The sequence below is a fragment of the Bos indicus x Bos taurus genome, chromosome 17 (genome assembly GCF_003369695.1).
Source record: "Bos indicus x Bos taurus breed Angus x Brahman F1 hybrid chromosome 17, Bos_hybrid_MaternalHap_v2.0, whole genome shotgun sequence".
Classification (NCBI taxonomy): Eukaryota; Metazoa; Chordata; class Mammalia; order Artiodactyla; family Bovidae; genus Bos; species Bos indicus x Bos taurus.
The window spans coordinates 20003617-20025489 of record NC_040092.1 but is presented as its reverse complement, the minus strand read 5'-3'; the positions used below and the strand labels follow the sequence as shown (position 1 = coordinate 20025489).

The window sequence follows — 21873 nt, the reverse complement described above, 5'->3', positions numbered from 1 at the left end:
GGTGTGTGTGTGTGTGTTTGGCCACACCTTATGGCATGTGGGATTTTAGTTCACTGACCAGGGATCAAACCTGGGCCCCTTGCAGTGGAAGTTTGGAGTCTTAACCACTAGACCACCCAGGAGGTCCCCACATGTATCCTTTCCACACACTCTCTCCCCTCACCCTTCCCTAAACTGAAAGCTGAAGGGTGGACAGATGATCTCTAAAGCCCAAAGGACAGGGAAGTTTATGAACCCACCTGCCAAAGCAGGAGACCCAGATTCAACCCCTGGGTTGGGAAGATCCCCTAGAGGAGGGCATGGCAACCTACTCCAGTGTTCTTGCCTGGAGAAATCCTACAGACGGAGGAGCCTGGTGGACTACAGTCCATGGGGTTGCAAACAGTTGGACATGACTGAAGCGACTTAGCACACACAGGTCTTTGGAGCAGACTAACTTTACCCATGACAGTTTTGGAGATAAACTCCTTGACCAACTGCCGCCACCCATGGGCTGAACACATAAGTAAAATGAAAAACATACAGACCTTGGTGCTCCACTCTTTTAAGCAGGCGGATTTGAGAAACTCAGAGCCCAATCCTCTTTTGCTAACAGCAGAGGGAGAACCCGGCTCCCAGAGAGGCTGTTTCATGAAGAGGGACATGAGAAGTGGCTTCAGATTCATTTCATGGTCTCAGTGGTGCAGCTGGTCACGGGGTCCAGGGAAGGATGCCCAGGGTAGGAGGTGCCAGAGAAGGAGAGGAAGGGCGACTCACTTCAGAGAATTTTTCAAACAACCAAACAAGTGCTATTTTAGGGATTTTTTTTTTCCCCTCCATAGATCCTTCTGATTTTGAAGTGCTGTATTTTTGGGTCTGGGCGCAGGAAGTGGCCCTGAGGAGCGGCAGAGCCAAGCCTCCCCTCTCTGGCACCGCCTGGGAGAGCCCCCACGGGATGAGGGTGAGGTTGGGGCAGTCAGGCAAAGGTTAGCGAGAAGAGACCCAGAACAGCTCCAGGAAATGTTTGTGTTTCTCCACTGGGGAGGGAGGAAAAACAAGCTTTTTTTTTTGTTTTTTGTGCCTTTTGGGTAGCTTCGCTTAATCCTCCAGCTAGGAGAGGCTCTGAAGAGAAAGAGAGAGGCTGGAAAGAAAATTTCATTCTGGGGCAGGTCCCAACAACTCCTCTCCCGCATGGATTTCCTTGGACCAGCCAGCTGCTTCCCAGAAATGACAACTTGGTGAAGTCACCTGTGTTTCCAGGCCCTGGGGTGCTACCGGCTTCAGCTCTTGGGCCCGGAGGTGGGGGGTGGGGGCTGGAGAGGGACCGCTTGTGATCCAGCCTCCACCGCAGCGCTGCATTTCCTGGCTGAAGTTTCTGTTCTCCGGGGGGCGCCTGCATCCACGTACATGTGCGGTACCTGCCTCCCACGGTGAAGAAGTTGGAAACGGCACAGCCCGGCACACGGAGCACTGGTCCTCTGTCCACCATGGCCAACAGGTCGTGCTGTCTCATCCAGGGGTACCACATGCCCGAGGTGATGCCGTCGCTGCTAATCCTCGCCTTTGTGCTCGGCATCCTGGGCAACGGCGTCGCCCTCTGTGGTTTCTGCTTTCACATGAAGACCTGGAAGCCGAGCACTATTTACCTGTTCAACTTGGCCGTGGCCGACTTCCTTCTGATGATCTGCCTGCCCTTTCGGACAGACTACTACCTCAGACAGAGGCAATGGGCGTTTGAGGATATTCCTTGTCGGGTGGTGCTCTTCATGCTGGCCATGAACAGGGCGGGGAGCATTGTCTTCCTCACAGTGGTGGCTGTGGACCGGTATTTTAAAGTGGTCCACCCCCACCACATGGTGAACACCATCTCCAACTGGACTGCGGTTGGCATTGTCTGTGTCCTTTGGACCCTGGTCATCTTGGGGACTCTGTATCTTCTGTTGGAGAACCATCTGTGTGTGCAAGAGAAGATCATAGCTTGTGAGAGCTTCATCATGGTATCGGCCAATGGCTGGCATGATGTCATGTTCCAGCTGGAGTTCTTTCTGCCCCTTGGCATCATCTTGTTCTGCTCCTTCAAGATCATTTGGAGCCTCAAGCAGAGGCAGCGTCTGGCCAGGCAGAGCCGGATGAAGAAGCCTGTTCGTTTCATCATGATGGTGGCGGTGGTGTTTATTGCCTGCTACCTGCCCAGCGCGTTGGCCAGACTGTATTTCCTCTGGACGGTGCCCTCCAGCGCCTGCAATCCATCTGTCCATGTGGCCCTCCACGTCACCCTCAGCTTCACCTACATAAACAGCATGCTGGACCCCCTGGTATATTATTTTTCAAGTCCCTCATTCCCCAAATTCTACACCAAGCTCAAAATCTGCAGTGTGAGACCTAGGTGTCCGGGATGCTTCAAGAGGCCAGAGGGGATGCCCACTTCCAACCTTTGTTGCAAGAGTTGCATCAGTGTTGCAAATAGCTTCCAAAGCCAGTCTGAGGGGCAGTGAGATCTCCAAATGTAACGGATGGCACCAGGACAGACAGACGGACAAAATCAAGGAGGATGGATTGGTGACTTAGAAATACTCCATGCTGAGGGGTGGTGAGCCTTGAAAATGCCATTCTTTATTAGCTGTATACGCCTCACTCTGTTGGATATGAAATGCGGATCACTATGCCTTTTTGGAAGGTTCCACTTGAGAAGTGAGTCGGTTGCATTTATATAGTTTGATTCTAATGACAGAGGCGTGTGTGTGCGTGTGTGTGCGTGTGTGTGTGTGTGTGTGTGTGTGTGTGTGTGTGTGTGTTGGGAAGAGCTTGGCCCCTGAGAAATTTTAAATGGCTCAGGTGAAATGTACTAATGTTTGAATCTGTCATTCTGTCATGTTCTCTCCCTGGGGGAGTCAGTGAATTTAATGACCCATCCTCTGATCTTAAATCCTTGCTTTTCTTGGAAGATAGAAACTGGGGTAAGTCAATATTTTTATTTCAGGCAGAGGGAGGCTCTTTAGAGTGGGATGTCTTGGCCCTGAAGATTTTCATCTTCCCAGGGTCCCTCTACTTTTCTGACTTCTTAGGAGCCTAAGAAGAATGACAGCAAAAACAATATGCTGCCAGAGTTTCGGAGCTCCATGCTGTTCTGCAAGTATTTGCATTTCAAAGAAGGCACTGAAGGATATGTTTACCTGTCCTGATTTTTCCAGTGGAAGCTGGAAAAGTCCTGAAAAAGTCCTATTAGCCTTTGGGAAGTGCTGAGTCCAGCGAAATTGCTTTGGCTGCTTGTAATGTGACTACGAGTTTAAATTATTCACTCATTCGTTTTCTATGTATTTACTGAATTAATATTCTGTGCCAGGTACTTTGCTAGTGTCCCTTTGACCTGGAGGGTCCTTAGTCAACTTGTGTGTTTTGGGGGAGGGGACAAACAGAGAAGTTAATGACCTTCACCCTTATGATAACTATAGTTTCTAGACCTGTTCTCTACAAACACTGCTGTTTTCCTTTTACTGTAGGATTCTATACAAACACCAAAGTGTGGGAAAGGTAGTAGGCCTTGCGTACATGAATTTCCCAATATGCCCATGGGGTCTCAGAATGAGACGATTGTATGAAATGACATGCTGCTTCTGCCCTGGATTAGGGGGAGAGATGCCAAGCTGATCTCAGCTCCATTCTCAAGTCACAAAGCAGTGAAAACGTTCTTGGCTCCTCTCTTTACACGTTCTCAAATCCCCAGGGGATTCTCTCCAATTAAAACCCTTGCATGCATGCTAAGTCGCTTCAGTTGTGTCCGACTCTTTGTGATCCTATGGTCTGTATCTCACCTGGCTTCTCTGTCCATGGGGAGTCTCCAGGTAAGAATACTGGAGGGGGCTACCATGCCCTCCTCCAGGAGATCTTCCTGACCCAGGGATCGAACCTGTACCTCCTATGGCTTGTGCATTGCAGGCAGACTCTTTTCCGCTGGGGAAGCCCATTAAGACCCTTCAGATCAGATCAGATCAGTCACTCAGTCGTGTCTGACTCTTTGCGACCCCATGAATCGCAGCACACCAGGCCTCCCTAGTCCATCACCAACTCCCGGAGTTCACTCAGACTCACGTCCATCGAGTCAGTGATGCCATCCAGCCATCTCATCCTCTGTCGTCCCCTCCTCCTCTTGCCCCCAATCCCTCCCAGCATCAGAGTCTTTTCCAATGAGTCAACTCTTCGCATGAGGTGGCCAAAGTACTGGAGTTTCAGCTTTAGCATCATTCCTTCCAAAGAAATCCCAGGGCTGATCTCCTTCAGAATGGACTGCTTGGATCTCCTTGCAGTCCAAGGGACTCTCAAGAGTCTTCTCCAACACCACAGTTCAAAAGCATCAATTCTTTGGCGCTCAGCCTTCTTCACAGTCCAACTCTCATATCCATACATGACCACAGGAAAAACCATAGCCTTGACTAGACGAACCTTTGTTGGCAAAGTAATGTCTCTGCTTTTGAATATGCTATCTAGGTTGGTCATAACTTTCCTTCCAAGGAGTAAGGGTCTTTTAATTTCATGGCTGCAGTCACCATCTGTAGTGATTTTGGAGCCCAGAAAAATAAAATCTGACACTGTTTCCACTGTTTCCCCATCTATTTCCCATGAAGTGATGGGACTGGATGCCATAATCTTCGTTTTCTGAATGTTGATACCAGTGCTGCATTCTTTGGCCTCAAAACACCCATCTAGGCTGTCCCTGGCCTTCCCAGATGGCGCAGAGGTAAAGAATCTGCCTGCAATGCAGGAGAACCAGATTCCATCCCTGGGTCATGAAGACCTTGGAGAAGGAAATGGCAACCCACTCCAGTATTGTTGCTTGGGAAATCCCATGGACAGAAGCCTGGCGGGCTACGGTCCATGGGGTCACAAAGAGTTGGACATGACTAATTATGCACATATGTATATATATTGTTCCTATTAACTCATTTTTAAGGAGCACTGCACAGCCCAGAGATGGAAAATATGGGTTGTACAAAGTAGATCAATCTAAGTTCAAATGCCAGCTTAGCCACTTACTAGACGTGTGACCCGGGGGCGGATTTTATTTAACCATGTTTAGCTTTAATTTCCTCATGTGTCAAACAGGGGTAACAATAACATTGACATCAGAAGGTCTTTGGCGGACTCCATTGGTGGCTTAGTGGTACTGGTAAAGAATCTGCCTGCTAATGCAGGGCACATGGGTTCGATCCCTGATCTGGGAAGATCCCACATGCCATGGAGCAGCTAAGCCCGCACACCACAACTACTGAGCCCGTGCGCTGCAACTACTGAGGCCTGTGTGCCTACAGCCTGTGCTTCACAACAAGAGAAGCCTCTGCGATGAGAAGCCTGCGCACCACAAGGAGAGGAGCCTCTGCTCACTGCAACTAGACAAACCCTGCGCAAAGCAACCAAGACCCGGCGCAGACAAATAAAAGATGGTTAAAAGGAAAAAAGAAGGTCGTTGGGTGAATTCACTGAATGTAAGATCCTGAAGCACAGGTACTTTGTTTACTCGTAAATCCTTGGAGTCTAGAAGTGTGAATGCACACCGTAGGTGCTCAGTAAATTGAATGAATGAGGAAGTGTATGTAAAGCATTAAGTGCATTGCCTGGCAGTCATGCTCAATGTTCTGAGGTATTATGTCAACACACTTTACACATAAAGAAACCGAGGCACAGAAGCAATTTCCCCTGGCGTTCAAAGCCCGTAAGGAGCTACTCTGCTGTCACTCTGTTAGTTCCCCTGCTTCCAGGGCAGAAGTGAAAGTAAGGATTCTTATCAGCTTCAAAGAACTCTAGACAGAAATCTGTGAAAAACCTGCACTTCTGCTTTAAACTTTATTCTTAGTTCACTCTTTCCTGGGCTGCCCCCCTGTTGCTCCATCTTAATAAAAACAGATTCCAAAACAAAGCCTGTATCCTGTGTGTCATCCTATACCAAAAGAGTCATGAGACTTTACCCTCCAAGAGAAAAAAAGTCCAAAAAATCCAGGAGCTCATGGTAGGCTGAAAGTGTTAGTCGCTCAGTTGTGTTTATCCAACTCTTTCAGACCCCATGGACTGGAGCCCACCAGGCTTCTCTGGCCGTGAGATTTTCCAGGCAAGAATACAGGAGTGGGTAGCCCTTCCCTTCTCCAGGGGATCTTACTGACCCAGGGATAGAAACTGGGTCTCCTGCATTGCAGGCAGATTCTTTCCCATCTGAGCCACCAGGGAAGCCCTAGTAGGCTGAGGTTCTCATTAAAAAACAGCAAGAACAAACCAAAAGACAGATCCAGACCCCAACCACAGTCTTGATTCTGATTTTGCTTCTTTCAAATTCACAGGATGTGGTGAAACATAAATGTTATCAAGAAGCCTTCTTCAGAAATTGTAAGGAACCGATGTATAGCTCTGTTGATGAAATTTTGTTTAAACTACCTGGAATAGGGAAATGTCATTGATGTAGAAGAAAATGTTGTCTCCTTTGACTCAGGGTCTTTCAGGAAAAGTCACATAAAAGTGAGAAGGGATAGTAAACCATTATTGTTCACAAATTCTATGGAAAAAAAGAAGTACCTTTTATTGGTGCTGACTATGAAAATAAAGATTCTGGACTATTCTCAGAATGGGTTTCCTTACCCTTTCCTACAACTGCCATGGTTAGGATGGTGTCTGAGGTCACCAGAGTGCAGGGGCTGCTGGGTGGGATTAGAACTCTGAGGTGGGAGGTGGACACACTGCGATGCACACTCTCAGCTTGCTGCCTCCTGGGCCTTCTCATTCGCAGTTTTCCAATATGACGCCATACCCCACCATCTCAGTGAGTCCATAAATGGCTTCAGGATTAGCTATCTCATTTGAAAGGCCAGTGCAAAGAGAAAATGCAAGGTCCCTCATTCAAAAAGCATAAAGCATTTCAAGATAGTGACAGCAAGGCATAAACTAAACACAGAACCCTTCTGAACTCATCCATGAAGCTGGAGCCCTACATTTTCAAAACTAATTAATTGATTGATTGAGTTTTGGCAATGTACTGGCTTAGTAGTTGGCACACAGGCTTAGCTGACATGGGTGGGATCTTCCCGGACTGGGGATTGAATCCATGTCCCCCTGCATTGGCAGGTGTATTTTTAACCACTGGACCACCAGGGAAGTCTGCTGCTGCTAAGTTGCTTCAGTCGTGTCAACCCCATAGATGGCAGCCCATCAGGCTCCTCTGTCCCTGGGGTTCTCCAGGCAAGAATACTGGAGTGGGTTGCCATTTCCTTCTCCAAGGGAAGTCTGGGGCCCTACATTTTATATAGACAGAGTTTGTGATGGAGCAGCATAAACAGATGGGCTCAGAGATGGGCTTACTCTGTATTCAGCTTCCAGTGATGATATGGTTTCATTCATTCATTCCCTCTTTCAAGGAACATTCATTAGGTACCAGCTCTGTACCAGGCACAGTGAAAACCCAAGCGAAAAACATAGCCCTCACCCCGTGGGTTCCAATGTAGAAACCAAGGAAAAACTAAATTTACCATCCAGGGTAACTGCAGTGAAACTGGTCAACTTGGGGTTCTACAGGAGAAGCCAGGGGCCCTTAATCCTGGTTGAGGGAACTGCATGAAGATCAATGGGACCGGAACGGAAAGTCTAGGCTGGGCCACGACAACCTGATAAGAGGGGAAGCTGTGAGATCCCCCTGGGTGAGAAGGGTCTGCTCACAATCTGTCCTGACAGAAGAGTCATGAGTAGACTTGCAGATCTCTTTCTTTTTAGACAAAAATTCAATGTATTTCATTACAGAAGCATGTTATGTTTTCATTCAGAAATCAAGGAACACACAGATATATAAAGTAAGAAGTAAAGGTCTTCCTTTCTTTAATCTGATTTCTAGAGGTGGTGACTTTTAACATTTGGAATACAAACATACTTGCACAAAGGTAATGAATCTTTCATCTTGTTAAAGGAAGATAGAAAGATAGAGTTTTGCAAGATATTTTATCATGGACAGGTTCCTACATCAGTGTGCGCATGCTCAGTCGTGCCTGACTCTGTGACCCTATGGACTATAGCCTGCCAGGTTCCTCTGTCCATGGGATTTCCCAGGCAAGAATAACGGAGTGGGTTGCCATGCCCTTCTCCAGGGGATCTTCCCAACCTAGGGTGCCATGCCCTCCTCCAGGGAATCTTCCTGACTCAGGGATCGAACCCAGGTTTCCTGCATCTTCTGCATTGGCAGGCAGGTTCTTCACCACTGAGCCACCTGGGAAGCCCTTCCTGTCAGAATAGAGATCAATTTCCTTTTTGAAATTATATCTTATTGTGTAAATGAGCCACATGTAGTTTATTCAACTAAGAGACATTTATTTCTAATTTTCCTCTATTGTCAGGATGCTATGGTGAACATACTGAATGATTTATCTTTGGTTTGTGTCAAAGACTTTGGAAGATAGATTCTTAGACATGGAATTGCTGAGTCAAAGGCACACTGGGTGAGGTCGAGTGCACAGTGGCTGAGAGGAGAACCCTTGGAGTTACATCTTGTGCGTTCCAATCTTATCTCCTTTTTTTACTAGCTGTGTGACCTTGAGAAAATTACTTAACCTCTCACTGCTTTATTTTCCTTGTCTGTAAAAGAATAGTACCTATGTATACTACCTATCTCTTAAAGCTGTTCTGAGCACTAAATGAGTTTAGCTGTATAAAGCCCCTACAATAGTAACCAACATTCAGTTCAGTTCAGTTGCTCAGTCGTGTCCGACTCTTTGCGACCCCATGGACTGCAGCATGCCAGGCCTCCCTGTCCATCACCAGCTCCCGGAGCTTGCTCAAACTCATGTCCATTGAGTCGGTGATACCATCCAACCATCTCATCCTCTGTCGTCCCCTTCTCCTCCTGCCCTCAATCTTTCCCAGCATCAGGATCTTTTCCAATGAGTTAGTTCTTCTCATCAGGTGGCCAAAGTATTGGAGTTTCAGCTTCAGCATCAGTCCTTCCAATGAATATTGAGGGCTGACTTCCTTTAGGATGGACTGGTTGGATCTCCTTACAGTCTAAGGGACTCTCAAGAGTCTTCTCCAATCAGATCAGATCAGATCAGTTGCTCAGTCGTGTCCAACTCTTTGCGACCCCATGAATCCCAGCACGCCAGGCCTCCCTGTCCATCACCAACTCCCAGAGTTCACTCATACTCACGTTCTTCGAATCAGTGATGCCATCCAGCCATCTCATCCTCTGTCGTCCCCTTCTCCTCTTGCCCCCAATCCCCCTCAGCATCAGAGTCTTTTCCAATGAGTCAACTCTTTGCATGAGGTGGCCAAAGTATTGGAGTTTCAGCTTTAGCATCATTCCTTCCAAAGAAATCCCAGGGCTGATCTCCTTCAGAATGGACTGCTTGGATCTCCTTGCAGTCCAAGGGACTCTCAAGAGTCTTCTCCAACACCACAGTTCAAAAGCATCAATTCTTTGGCGCTCAGCCTTCTTCACAGTCCAACTCTCACATCCATACATGACCACAGGAAAAACCATAGCCTTGCCTAGACGAACCTTTGTTGGCAAAGTAATGTCTCTGCTTTTGAATATGCTATCTAGGTTGGTCGTAACTTTCCTTCCAAGGAGCAAGCATCTTTTAATTTCATGGCTGCAGTCACCATCTGCAGTGATTTTGGAGCCCCCAAAAATAAAGTCTGTCACTGTTTCCACTGTTTCCCCATCTATTTGCTATGAAGTGATGGGATCAGATGCCATGATCTTCGTTTTCTGAATGTTGAATTTTAAGCCAACTTTTTCACTCTCCTCTTTCATTTTCATCAAGAGGCTCTTTAGTTCTTCTTCACTTTCTGCCATAAGAGTGGTGTCATCTGCGTATCTAAGGTTACTGATATTTCTCCTGGCAATCTTGATTCTAGCTTGTGCTTCATCCAGCCCGGCATTTAGCATAATGTACTCTGAATATAAGTTAAATTAGCAGGGTGACAATATACAGCCTTGATGTACTTCTTTCCTGGTTTGGAACCAGTCTGTTGTTCCATGTCCAGTTCTAACTGTTGCTTCCTGACCTGCATATAGGTTTCTCAAGAGGCAGGTCAGGTGGTCTGGTATTCCCATCTCTTGAAGAATTTTCCACAGTTTATTGTGATCCACACAGTCAATGGCTTTGGCATAGTCAAGAAACCAGAAGTAGATGTTTTTCTGGAACTATCTTGCTTTTTCGATGATCCAGCAGATGTTGGCAATTTGATCTCTGGTTCCTCTGCCTTTTCTAAAACCAGCTTGATCATCTGGAAGTTCACAGTTTACATACTGTTGAAGCCCAGCTTGGAGAATTTTGAGCATTACTTGACTAGCGTGTGAGATGAGTGTTATTGTGTGGTAGTTTGAGCATTCTTTGGCATTGCTATTCTTTGGGATTGGAATGAAAACTGACCTTTTGCAATCCTGTGGCCACTGCTGAGTTTTCCAAATTTGCTGGCATCTTCGCAGCATCATCTTTTCCTATTTGAAATAGTTCAGTTGGAATTCCATCACCTCCACTAGCTTTGTTCCTAGTGATGCTTCCTAAGGCCCACTTGACTTCACATTCCAGGATGTGATCACATCTGGGTGAGTGATCACACTATCATGATTATCTGGGTCCTGAAGATCTTTTTTGTACAGTTCTTCTGTGTATTCTTGCCACCTCTTCTTATCTTCTGCTTCTGTTAGGTCCATACCATTTCTGTCCTTTATTGAGCCTATCTTTGCATGAAATGTCCCCTTGGTATCTCTAATTTTCTTGAAGAGATCTCTAGTCTTTCCCATTCTATTGTTTTCCTCTATTTCTTTGCCCTGATGACTGAGGAAGGCTTTCTTATCTCTCCTTGCTATTCCTTGGAACTCTGCATTCAGATGGGTATGTCTTTCCTTTTCTCCTTTGCTTTTTGCTTTGCTTCTTTTCTCAGCTATTTGTAAGGCCTCCCCAGACTGCCATTTTGCCTTTTTGCATTTCTCTTTCTTGGGGATGGTCTTGATTTCTGTCTTCCATATAATATCACGAACCTCTGTCCATAGCTCCTCAGGCACTCTGTCTATCAGATCTAATCCCTTGAATCTATTTGTCACTTCCATTGTATAATTGTAAGGGATTTGATTTAGGTCATACCTGAATGGTCTAGTGGTTTTCTCTACTTTCTTCAATTTGAGTCTGAATTTGGCAATAAGGAGTCCATGACCTGAGCCATAGTCAGCTCTCGGTCTTGTTTTTGCTGACTGTATAGAGCTTCTCCATCTTTGGCTGCAAAGAATATAATCAATCTGATTTCGGTATTGACCATCTGGTGATGTCCATGTGTAGTGTCTTCTCTTGTGTTGTTGGAAGAGGGTGTTTGCTATGACCAGTGTGTTCTCTTGGCAAAACTCTATTAGTCTTTGCCCTGCTTCATTCCGTATTCCAAGGCCAAATTTGCCTGTTACTCCAGGTGTTTCTTGACTTCCTACTTTTGCATTCCAGTCCCCTATAATGAAAAGGACGTGTTTTTTGGGGTGTTAGTTCTAGAAGATCTTGTAGGTCTTCATAGAACCATTCAACTTCATTTTCTTCAGCATTACTGGTTGGGGCATAGACTTGGGTTACCGTGATACTGAATGGTTTGCCTTGGAAACGAACAGAGATCATTCTGTCGTTTTTGAGACTGCATCCAAGTACTGCATTTTAGACTCTTTTGTTGACTGTGATGGCTACTCCATTTCTTCTAAGGGATTCTTGCCCACAGTAGTAGATATAATGGTCATCTGAGTTAAATTCACCCAGTCCAGTCCATTTTAGTTCGCTGATTCCTAGAATGCCGATGTTCACTCTTGCCATCTCTTGTTTGACCACTTTCAATTTGCCTTGATTCATGGACCTAACATTTCAGGTTCCTATGCAATATTGCTCTTTACAGCATCGAACTTTACTTCTATCACCAGTCACATCCACAACTGGGTGTTGTTTTTGCTTTGCCTCTGTCTTTTCTTTCTTTCTGGAGTTATTTCTCCACTGATCTCCAGTAGCATATTGGGCACCTACCAACCTGGGGAGTTCATCTTTCCGTGTCCTATCTTTTTGCCTTTTCATACTGTCATGGGGTTCTCAAGGCAAGAATACTGAAGTGGTTTGCCATTCCCTTCTCCAGTGGACCACGTTTTGTCAGAACTCTCCACCATGACCTGTCAGTCTTGGGTGGCCCTATATGGCATGGTTCATAGTTTCACTGAGTTAGACAAGGCTGTGGTCCATGTGATCAGATTGGTTGGTTTTCTGTGATTGTGGTTTTCAGTCTGTCTGCCCTCTGATGGAGAAGGATAGAGGCTTATGGAAGTTTCCTGATGGGAGAGACTGACTGAGAGGGAAACTGGGTCTTGATCTGATGGGTGGGACCATGCTCAGTAACTCTTTAATCCAATTTTCTGTTGATGGGTGGAGCGACCAACATGAAGTAGCTCTATTTTTTTTTTTAAGTTATTATTATTATTTTACTTTTTGACCATGCTGTACAGTAGTGCCCTGACCAGGGATCAATTCCACGCCCCCTGCATTAGAAATGTAGAGTCCTATCCGCTGGACCACCAGGGAAGTCCCTGGAGTAGCTCTACTTCTATTAATCCTTATTATTATATTGTATTAGCTCTTATTAAAAACCTTGATAGATACCACCAAATTACTCAACAAAAAGGCTGAACCAACTTAGACTCCCCTGATAGTGTATGAAAAAGCCTTCTTCCACACTCTCGCCAATGGGCCCTTGTTTGGTTGGTTTGTTTAACAAGCATATTTTTTTCTTCTTTTTGTAAAAACCAAACAAAAACTTTCACTTCTTTAAAGTGATAAAGTCTGGCTTATCAGCTTTGTTTGTGTGTGTGTTTGATGTTGTACCTAGAAAGGCTCTGCCTAAGCCACAGTCATGCTGAATTACTCTTAGGATTTCATAAGAGTTTTATGCCTTATGTTTAGGTTTGTAATCCATTTTGAGTTCATTTCTGTGTCCAGTTCAAGGAAAGGACCCAACTTCATTCATTTGCCTGTTTAGTCATCTAGTAGAAATGGCAACCCACTCCAGTGTTCTTGCCTGGAGAATCCCAGGGACGGGGGAGCCTGGTGGGCTGCCGTCTATGGGGTTGCACAGAGTCGGACACGACTGAGTGACGTAGCAGCAGCAGCACTTATTGAACAGATGGTTCTTTCTCCCATGGATTTGTCTTAGCACCCTTGTTGAGAATCAGCTGACCACAGGACTTCCTTGGTGGTCCAGTGGCTAATGCAGAGGGCCTGGGTTCAATTCCTGGTCAGGGGACTAGATCCCACATGCATCAACCAAGAGGTCAGGCATCACAACTAAAGTTTCCACATGCCGCAGTGAAGATTGAAAATTCCAGCACCACAACTAAGGTTCAGCACAGCCAAATAAATAAATAGATACTAAAAAAAAAAAAAAAAAAAAGATGAAGAAAATCATCTGACCATAAATGCAAGAGTTTATTTTTGAACTCTCAATAATCCTGCTCTATTGATCTATACATCTATTCTTATGCCAGAATCACACTGTCTTGATTATTATAGATTTGCAGTTAAGTTTTTAATTGCAAAATGTGAGTCCTCCAACTTTGTTCTTCTTTTTCAAGATTATTTGGTTATTCTGGTTTGCCCTCAGACTTTTTAAGTTAAATTTAACACTGGGTTTCAAAACTCTGAAATATCCTTCTTCTTTCTTTTAATGTCTCTGCTAGTCAGTATCGCCAGTTTCCTCTGCCCACTAACTTTCGATTTCTCCTACTGTATCCTCTTCACGGGAGGTACAAAGGTCTCTCATTTCCCAAATGTCCCAACTCAATGTCATTTACTACCTACAGAGTCCAGGTCCCCCCAAACAGTACCAGTGAACTCTGCTTCCTGAAGCCCCTCCCTTATGCGGCCCCTCCCTGCAAAACATGGACTGACTCAGCGACTCGCCCTGGCCAGTAGAATGCGGTGGAGGTGATGTTCTGGGATTTCCAAGCCATGGCATTAAGAAGGTCTGCATCTCTGTGCTCCCAGTGCCAGGGGCCCGGGTTCGATCCCTGGTCAGGGAACTAGACCCCACATGTCACAGCTGGGTGTTGACATACTGTAACTAAAGCCTGGTGCTGTGGAAGGAAGGGAAGAAAGAAGGGAGAGAGAGATAAAGAGAGTCTGCTTGTGTGCTTTTGGAAATGTTGAGTAGCCTTGAAGAAGTCCAGCCTACTCAGTGGAAAGAATATGTGAAGAGGCTGTGTACAGATGCCATAGAGAGAGACCCAGACCATATGAAGAGGAAGAGATGCCCAGGCATCCCAAGTGGCATGCGTGAGCCTGCCTGCCATCTAAGAGACCCCAAACAAGGACTGACTAGCTAAGTTCAGTCAAGCCATGATAATACAATGGTGACTCTTTTTTTTTTTTTAACAGTGACTGTTTTAAGCCACTAAATTTTGTGGTGGTTTTTGAAATAGCAATAGATCACTGAAACAGAAACCTCAGCTACGTTCAACGACACACAGTGAGAGTGCCTAAGTCTAAGCACTAGACCACCAGGGGCAGATGAATAAAACAAGCCCTATTGCACAGTACAGGGGAATAGACCCAATGTCTTGTGATCAATCAGAATGGAAGAGAATATGAAGAATATATATGTATATGTAAATGTATAGCTGAGTCATTTTGCTACACAGCAAAAATTAAACACAACATTGGGTTTCCCTCATAGCTCAGTCGGTAAAGAGTCTGCCCGCCAATGCAGGAGACCCAGGCTCGATCTCTGGGTCAGGAAAATCCTCTGGAGACGGAAGTGGCAACCTGTTCCAGTACTCTTGCCTGGAGAATCTCGTGGATAGAGGGGTCGCAAAGGGTCAGACACGACTGAGCGACTAAACCGCCACACCAAACACAACATTGTAAATAAACTATACTTCAATAAAAATTAAAAAAAAAAAAGACAAACCATGAATTACTTAACCTCTCTAAGCCTCAGGTTTCTGGTCTGTGATCATAACAGGGCAACTCCTCATGGATTTCTGAGAGGATTAAATGAGATCATGTTTGTACAGCTCTTAACCGCATGCCTGGCACAAAGCAAGCAGTTGATAAATGAAAGCTATTGTTATTTTTAATTTTAAAAAGTAGTTCCATCCTGCTCTGGGGCACATTCCAGTTGTGATAAGAGAACTAAGAAGGGAGCTTTGAGTTAATGGTGAAAGTCATAAATGCTAAGTGGAGTTCCCCCAAACTTGGTGGAATCACTGCCTGAGCTGTTGAAATGAATCACTAAAACAAGTTTCTGTACAACTCATGTACTAGTAAGAAAAAAAAATGCATAAAAGGAAGACAGGAGCAAGATAAAACATGCCCATGACACAGTAGTAAGACTGGGAATTCCACAGCAGGGCCAGGAGCCAGGGAGGCCGGGATTAACACTCTTTCTGAGCAGTGGTGAACTTGGGTTTAGAATCCTAGGATGTGAGAGCTGGAAGGGATCTGGAAGATGGTCCCATCTTCCACATTACAGATGGGAAGTTCAGGGGTTAAGAGGTTTCATGGGCAATGATGGAGCCAGAAAAAACCATCCAGGGCCTCCAACTTCTCTCTCTCTTTTTTTCCAAATGAAACAATTCCTATTCTTGTTTTTTCCTAATTTTATCCAAATATTATGAAATTATAAAACTTTCAAAGGTGGACAGAGTTGGGGAAGGGGAGGGTGGGACGAATTGGGAGAGTAGCATTAACATATATACACTACCAAGTGTGAGGGAGATAGCTGGTCAAAAGCCACTGTAAAGCACAGGGAGCTCAGCTCGGTTCTCTGTGATGACCTAGAGGGGCGAGAGGAAGGCTCAAGAGGGAGGGGATATATTTATACTTACAGCTGATTCACACTGCTGTACAGCAGAAACTAACACAGCTTGTAAAGCAATCAGCCTCCAGTTAAAATTTTTTTAAGTAATAAATAAAAATAAACAAATAACAGTTTATGAGGGGAAAGAAGAATTAGGGGATTGGAATTGACATATAGACAGATAGTGAAGTTGCTCAGTCGTGTCCAACTCTTTGTGACACCATGGACAGTGTAGCCAACCAGGCTCCTCCATCCATGGGATTTTCCAGGCAAGAATACTGGAGTGGGTTGCCATTTCCTTCTCCAGGGGATCTTCCCGACCCAGGGATCGAACCCAGGTCTCCCGCATTGTAGGCAGACGCTTTACCATCTGAGCCACCAGGGAAGTCAAGGCATATACACACTATGTATAAAATAGGTAACTAATGAGAACCTACTGTAGAGCACAGAGAACTCTACTCAGTGCTCTGTGGTGATCTAAATGCGAAGGAAATCCAAAACAGAGGGGATATATACGTCTTGATAGCTGATTCAGTTTGCTGTACAGTAGAAAGTACCACAACATTGTAAAGTAACTATGAAGTGAAGTGAAATTGCTCAGTCGTGTCCGACTCTTTGCGACCCCATGGACGGAGGAGCACCAGGCTCCTCCATCCATGGGATATTCTAGGCAAGAGTACTGGAGTGGGTTGCCAAAAATTAAAAACAAAACAGAAAGAAAACCTTACAAAGGGAAGATCACTTGCAAATTTCAGTTCCCGGAAATAACTATTGTGAATAGTTGGATTTTCTGACTCTTAGCTAATACAGGCCCTTAGGGTTACTTTCTAAATGTCACTGACAAGTCCACATTCATCTGAGAAGGGAGCAGGGTATTGACAGGCATCAAGGATAGGAAACAAATGCTAGTCATTTCACTTGAGTCTCACCACACCCACACAATGTGACCTCAATCTGGTGCAGCCTTACAGATGGGGCAATAATATAATAAGAGGCAGTATAGTGTATTGGTTAGGGATGCAGGCTTTGAAGCCAGTGCCAGATTCAAATCTTATGACCTGTGTAGCCTTGACTATATATACGGCCAACTTCTGTGAGCTTCACTTGCCTCATTTTGAAATAAAAGCCACTTAGACGCGGCTGGCATTGTTGGGTTCCTGTGTCGTCTTGGAGGTGACTCAGCGTGATTGAATTTTCGGCATCTTCGCATTCACTCACAGGTCAAAATGCAGATCTTCGTGAAAACCCTGACCGGCAAGACCATCACCCTGGAGGTGGAGCCCAGTGACACCATCGAGAACGTGAAGGCCAAGATCCAGGATAAGGAAGGCATTCCCCCTGACCAGCAGAGGCTCATCTTTGCCGGCAAGCAGCTGGAAGACGGCCGCACTCTTTTTGATTACAACATCCAGAAAGAGTTGACCCTGCACCTGGTCCTCCGTCTGAGGGGTGGCTGTTAATTCTTCAGTCTTCTATTCATAATGTTCAATGATGACATCCTTCTGCACTCTAGCTATTTACCCCAATTTAAGTTTAGAAATTACCAGTTCCAGTAATAGCTGAACCTGTTCAAAATGTTAATAAAAGTTTTGTTGCAAAAAAAAAAAAAAAGAAATAAAAGCCAGTAGTAGTCCCTCCCGCATGGACTGAAGTCAGGGGAAAACAAGCGAATATATTTACAGCGCTGAGACTGCCACCCGACATGCAGGCAGCTCTCCCTAGCATGACTGCCCACATCCTCTTCATCACCGTCTTCATCATCAAGTTCACTGCTCCCTGCGTGAGCCCAACATTAGATCATCTTGACTCCTGTTTACTGGGAGGAGTCTACAAACCCCTATGGCAGAACCTGGGTGTGAAACTAAAGAAACAAATGTCTGGGACTTCCCTGGCAGTCCAGTGATTAAGACTCTACACTTCCACCGCAGAGGGAGCAGGTTCAATCCCTGGTCCAGGAACTAAGATCCCTCATGCCACATGATGTGGCCAAATTTTCAAAGATGAAATAAACAAGCAACACAACTGAGAACCTCTTGCACAGCAAGAATTCATTGGACCAAAATATTCCAGGGTAGAAATGTTCTGTTAGGATTTATATACCCAATTATACTGAAAAGCAAGAAAATGATGTGTGAAATGGTGACCTCCTGCAAGGCAGAGTTCAAAGTCTTCTTAGGTCCTCAAAGTTTAATTTGGTAAAAATGGAGGTTTTTAAAATATTACGCACATTGGGCTTCGCTGGTGGCTCAGTGGTAAAGAATCTGCTTGCCGATGAAGGAGACGTGGATTCGATCTCTGATCTGGGAAGATCCCATTTCCTGTAGACCAACTAAGCCCATGGGCCACAACTACTGAGCCTGTGCACTAGAGCCTGGGAACCGCAACTACTGAACCTGGTGCCCTAAAGCCTGTGTTCTGCAACAAGAGAAGCCACTGCAAGAAGAAGCCTGAGGACCACAACCAGAGAGCGGCCCGCACTCAGAAGCCAGAGCAGCAATGAAGACCCAGCGCAGCTAAAATTAAGTAAAATGTATTAAAAAATAAATCTATAAATAAATAAAACAAAATAAATCGAAAATATCATGCACATTGTGAGGGAGGTTGTATGTGGGGACAGCTGGTAAACAGGAACTCGCTGTACTTTCTGCTCAGTTTTGCTGGGAATTTAAAACTGCTCTAAAAAATAAAGCTTATTAATTTTAATAAATCACATCCTTAACGATTACTTACTTGAGCATGGAGGCATCTCAAAATCTAACATAAACAAAGGAAAAACCCAACTTATTGTAACATACCACTGGCAACCCAAACTGGGTTCAAGTTTTCAAGCATCTTATGAAATGGCATGCTGCTCTCAAATAGCTTCCCCCCACCCCCCTTAGCTGGGAATTAATTGCAGCATTCTGGTGTAGAAAGGCAATCCACGCTTATACGGAGAAGATGGCCTGGAAACATCAAATGCAACACATCTGTTCTCATAAAATACTGCTGCTGCTGCTAAGTCGCTTTAGTCGTGTCCAACTCTGTGCGACCCCATAGACAGCAGCCCATGAGATACTAGACAATTACTATTCTCTTGGCCTTCTGTCCCCCTTCAAAAATCACACACACACACTACCGTTTCTTAAAACACACGCCTGCAGATATTGCACGCAGATTCTTCATGTTTCTGTTGAGCACAGTAAGTTAATATTGCTGTTGTTGTTTTGTTCATTATGCAAGGCAACCACATGACTGTGAATTAATTCTCCTGTGCTAAGTATTCAGTATACGGGCACGCAGGCTTACACATTTCAGTAATTCACAATGACAGTTGGCTTGCCCAAGCATATTCTTTACATTTAGAAAATTTTGTGGGTTCCTGTCTCCCCGGGGGATTTTTTTTTTATTATTACTTGTTTATGCAAACAGCAGGTTGCACAAGAGCCTTGCTGGCTTCTTTTTTTTTTTCTTAAAGTGATTTCGTAGTTTCCTGGTAACCATTCAGTCATCTGTTTCAACACTCTGACATGACATAAAGGCGAGCGCTGAACCACGGGTTCGCCACTCAGAGCCGCACCTCGTTCCCCGAACCTTGGCTAGGTGAGCTGCTCCCTGGCGCCAACGCGATTCACTCATGAACCCTTCCCAACTGCAGAATCATTTTCTGAAAATAGGCGAGAAGAACTGCTGTGTGTTCCGCGATGACTTCATTGCCAAAGTGCTGCCGCCGGTCGTGGGGCTGGAGTTCGTGTTCGGGCTCCTGGGCAATGGCCTTGCCCTGTGGATCTTCTGCTTCCACCTCAAGTCCTGGAAAGCCAGCCGGGTTTTCCTGTTCAACTTGGCCGTGGCTGACTTTCTCCTGATCATCTGCCTGCCGTTCCTGGCGGACAACTACGTGCGGAGGTGGGACTGGAAGTTTGGGGAGATCCCCTGCCGGCTCATGCTCTTCATGTTGGCCATGAACCGCCAGGGCAGCATCATTTTCCTCACCGTGGTGGCCGTGGATAGGTACTTCCGGGTGGTCCATCCCCACCACACCCTGAACAAGATCTCCAATCGGACAGCGGGCATCATCTCCTGCCTCTTGTGGGGCATCACCATCGGCCTGACGGTCCATCTCCTACACAGAACGAGGTTGATCGAGAATCAGGGTTCGAAACTGTGCAGCAGCTTCAGCATCTGTGATGCCTTCCGCTGGCATGATGCCATGTTCCTCCTGGAGTTCTTCGTGCCCCTGGGCATCATCCTGTTCTGCTCAGTCAGAATTGTCTGGAGCCTGCGGCAGCGGCAAATGAACAAACACGCCAAGATCAAGCGGGCTATCAACTTCATCATGGTGGTAGCCATTGTCTTCATCATCTGCTTCCTGCCCAGCGTGGCCGTGCGCATACATATTTTCTGGCTCTTGCGCAAGGCTGGCACGGAAAACTGTGACATCTATCGTTCAGTGGACCTGGCGTTTTACATCACCCTCAGCTTCACCTACATGAACAGCATGCTGGACCCTTTGGTGTACTACTTCTCCAGCCCATCTTTCCCCAACTTCTTCTCCACCTTGATCAACCGCTGCCTGAAGAGGAAGGGGCCGGATGAGTCGGATAACAACCGCAGCACCAGCGTCGAGCTCACTGGGGATCTGAGCACTACCAAGAACGTTCCCGAGGCTTTGATGGCCAATCCCAGTGAGCCGCAGAGCCCCTCTTATCTGAATCCAGTCTCCAGTTAAAAAAGCCAAGCAAAGAAGGGAGATGATCATCAAGCACCAGGATCTCTGGAGAAGCCGTTTGGCTGGTGCACGGAGTAACAGAGCCTTGGTCTGTGGTTTCCCAGAACTTGCAGATTCGGAGAAGCAGATTTAGGGCATCGGTGTGGCAGTGTGGGCTGTTTGCCTATAGAGTGTCTCCACAGGAACCTTGGGGAATGAAGCTTCCAGGTGTCTAAGACTTCTGTTCAATCTTGGACACTTGCAGAACTGAAGATGGCAAAACTGTCCACATTTCTGCTGCTGGAGTGTTGGAGCCACAGAGAGGCCCACTGGCACCTGGGACTCAGCTGGCCTCTTCCTGTCACCTGCCTGAGACTTGTTTGGTTCTCAGCTCCTGGGGCAATGTCTAGCTTCTTGTGGGCTCCCACTGGGATAAGGAAAGCTGTGACTGGAGAGGAATTATTACATCTGAAGGGAGCCCAGGCATCATGAAACAACCCAGGTCACCTGGGTTCGGTGGAACCAATCCTTCTTTCAGCCATGATTTGGCAGAAACGGACCAGATAGAGAGATTCATGAGCTTCCGTTAGTATCTGAGTTTCCGGTGGTGGTAAGAAGGGGCTTCGCCCCAGGAGGGTCTGAGCAGAACAGTGTTACTAAGCAAAAGGAAATGGCATTTATGTTACAACCTTCAGCCAATCCATTCCTCTTCTGTTTACACTAATTTGAAGGCTGAGCAGTTAAAAAGGCTCCAGGGAGAAAGCAGCTTCCCACCTCTGTTTGCTTTTATCACTCAAAGGGAAACGCTGCCCTATGGTTAGAGGGGGGAAAGATTTTCTTCTGGTTCATTTGCTTGTGTTTCTGTTCTTATAAGAAATCTACCCCTTCAATAAACTTTGATATGAGACACACAGTCTGGTGTTGCATGTGTCTGGGTGATGGTTCACAGACACGGACTTCTTACTTAAGCGGAGACCTTTATGGGTTGTTAACTGTGCCCTGGAAGAAAAAAAAAATACCACATACTGTAAAGTGTAAGAAAGGGATGTGGAATCTGAGCCGCAACATGAGGTAGTTAAGTCAAAAATTACATATGCGTTAGAACAAGGATGGGAAAGAGTTGGGAATAAATAGAAGTGATTTAACCTGGAAGGGCAGTACAGACAGGATTGCAAGAGCACTTTGCTTTTATTTAGGGGGTGGCGAATACTGCTAATGGTATGGTGAATGCTGCTATTAGTATTTGTGTATCAAATAAAGGAATCTGGCCAGGCTGGGATTTTTGCATAGGAGTGGGAAGAGAGACCTTCCTATAGAATAGTTTCAGTTCCCAATGCTGGGAAGGAAAGGAGATGTACTGGTTTGAGGTGGTG

The 21873-nt window shown here is 45.7% G+C and overlaps 3 protein-coding genes across 3 annotated transcripts; all 3 read left to right on the top strand.

Moving 5' to 3' along the window:
• The first annotated feature begins 654 nt into the window (after positions 1–654).
• Positions 655–3741, top strand: HCAR1 (hydroxycarboxylic acid receptor 1). Its single transcript, XM_027566917.1, has one exon. It carries the CDS (start codon positions 1467–1469, stop codon positions 2472–2474), a length of 1008 nt encoding a protein of 335 aa, XP_027422718.1. The 5' UTR covers positions 655–1466; the 3' UTR covers positions 2475–3741.
• Positions 3742–16947: 13206 nt separating this feature from the next.
• LOC113907570 (ubiquitin) lies at positions 16948–17288 on the top strand. Its single transcript, XM_027566916.1, has one exon. It carries the CDS (start codon positions 17040–17042, stop codon positions 17271–17273), a length of 234 nt encoding a protein of 77 aa, XP_027422717.1. The 5' UTR covers positions 16948–17039; the 3' UTR covers positions 17274–17288.
• A 1166-nt stretch (positions 17289–18454) lies between these two features.
• LOC113907569 (hydroxycarboxylic acid receptor 2-like) lies at positions 18455–21413 on the top strand. The gene has a single exon (XM_027566915.1). It carries the CDS (start codon positions 19430–19432, stop codon positions 20519–20521), a length of 1092 nt encoding a protein of 363 aa, XP_027422716.1. The 5' UTR covers positions 18455–19429; the 3' UTR covers positions 20522–21413.
• The last annotated feature ends 460 nt before the right edge of the window (positions 21414–21873 follow it).

Coding starts and splice junctions, on each gene's coding strand:
- LOC113907570 (XM_027566916.1), top strand. CDS start 17,040: ATGCAGATCTTCGTGAAAACCCTGACCGGCAAGACCATCACCCTGGAG.
- LOC113907569 (XM_027566915.1), top strand. CDS start 19,430: ATGAACCCTTCCCAACTGCAGAATCATTTTCTGAAAATAGGCGAGAAG.
- HCAR1 (XM_027566917.1), top strand. CDS start 1,467: ATGGCCAACAGGTCGTGCTGTCTCATCCAGGGGTACCACATGCCCGAG.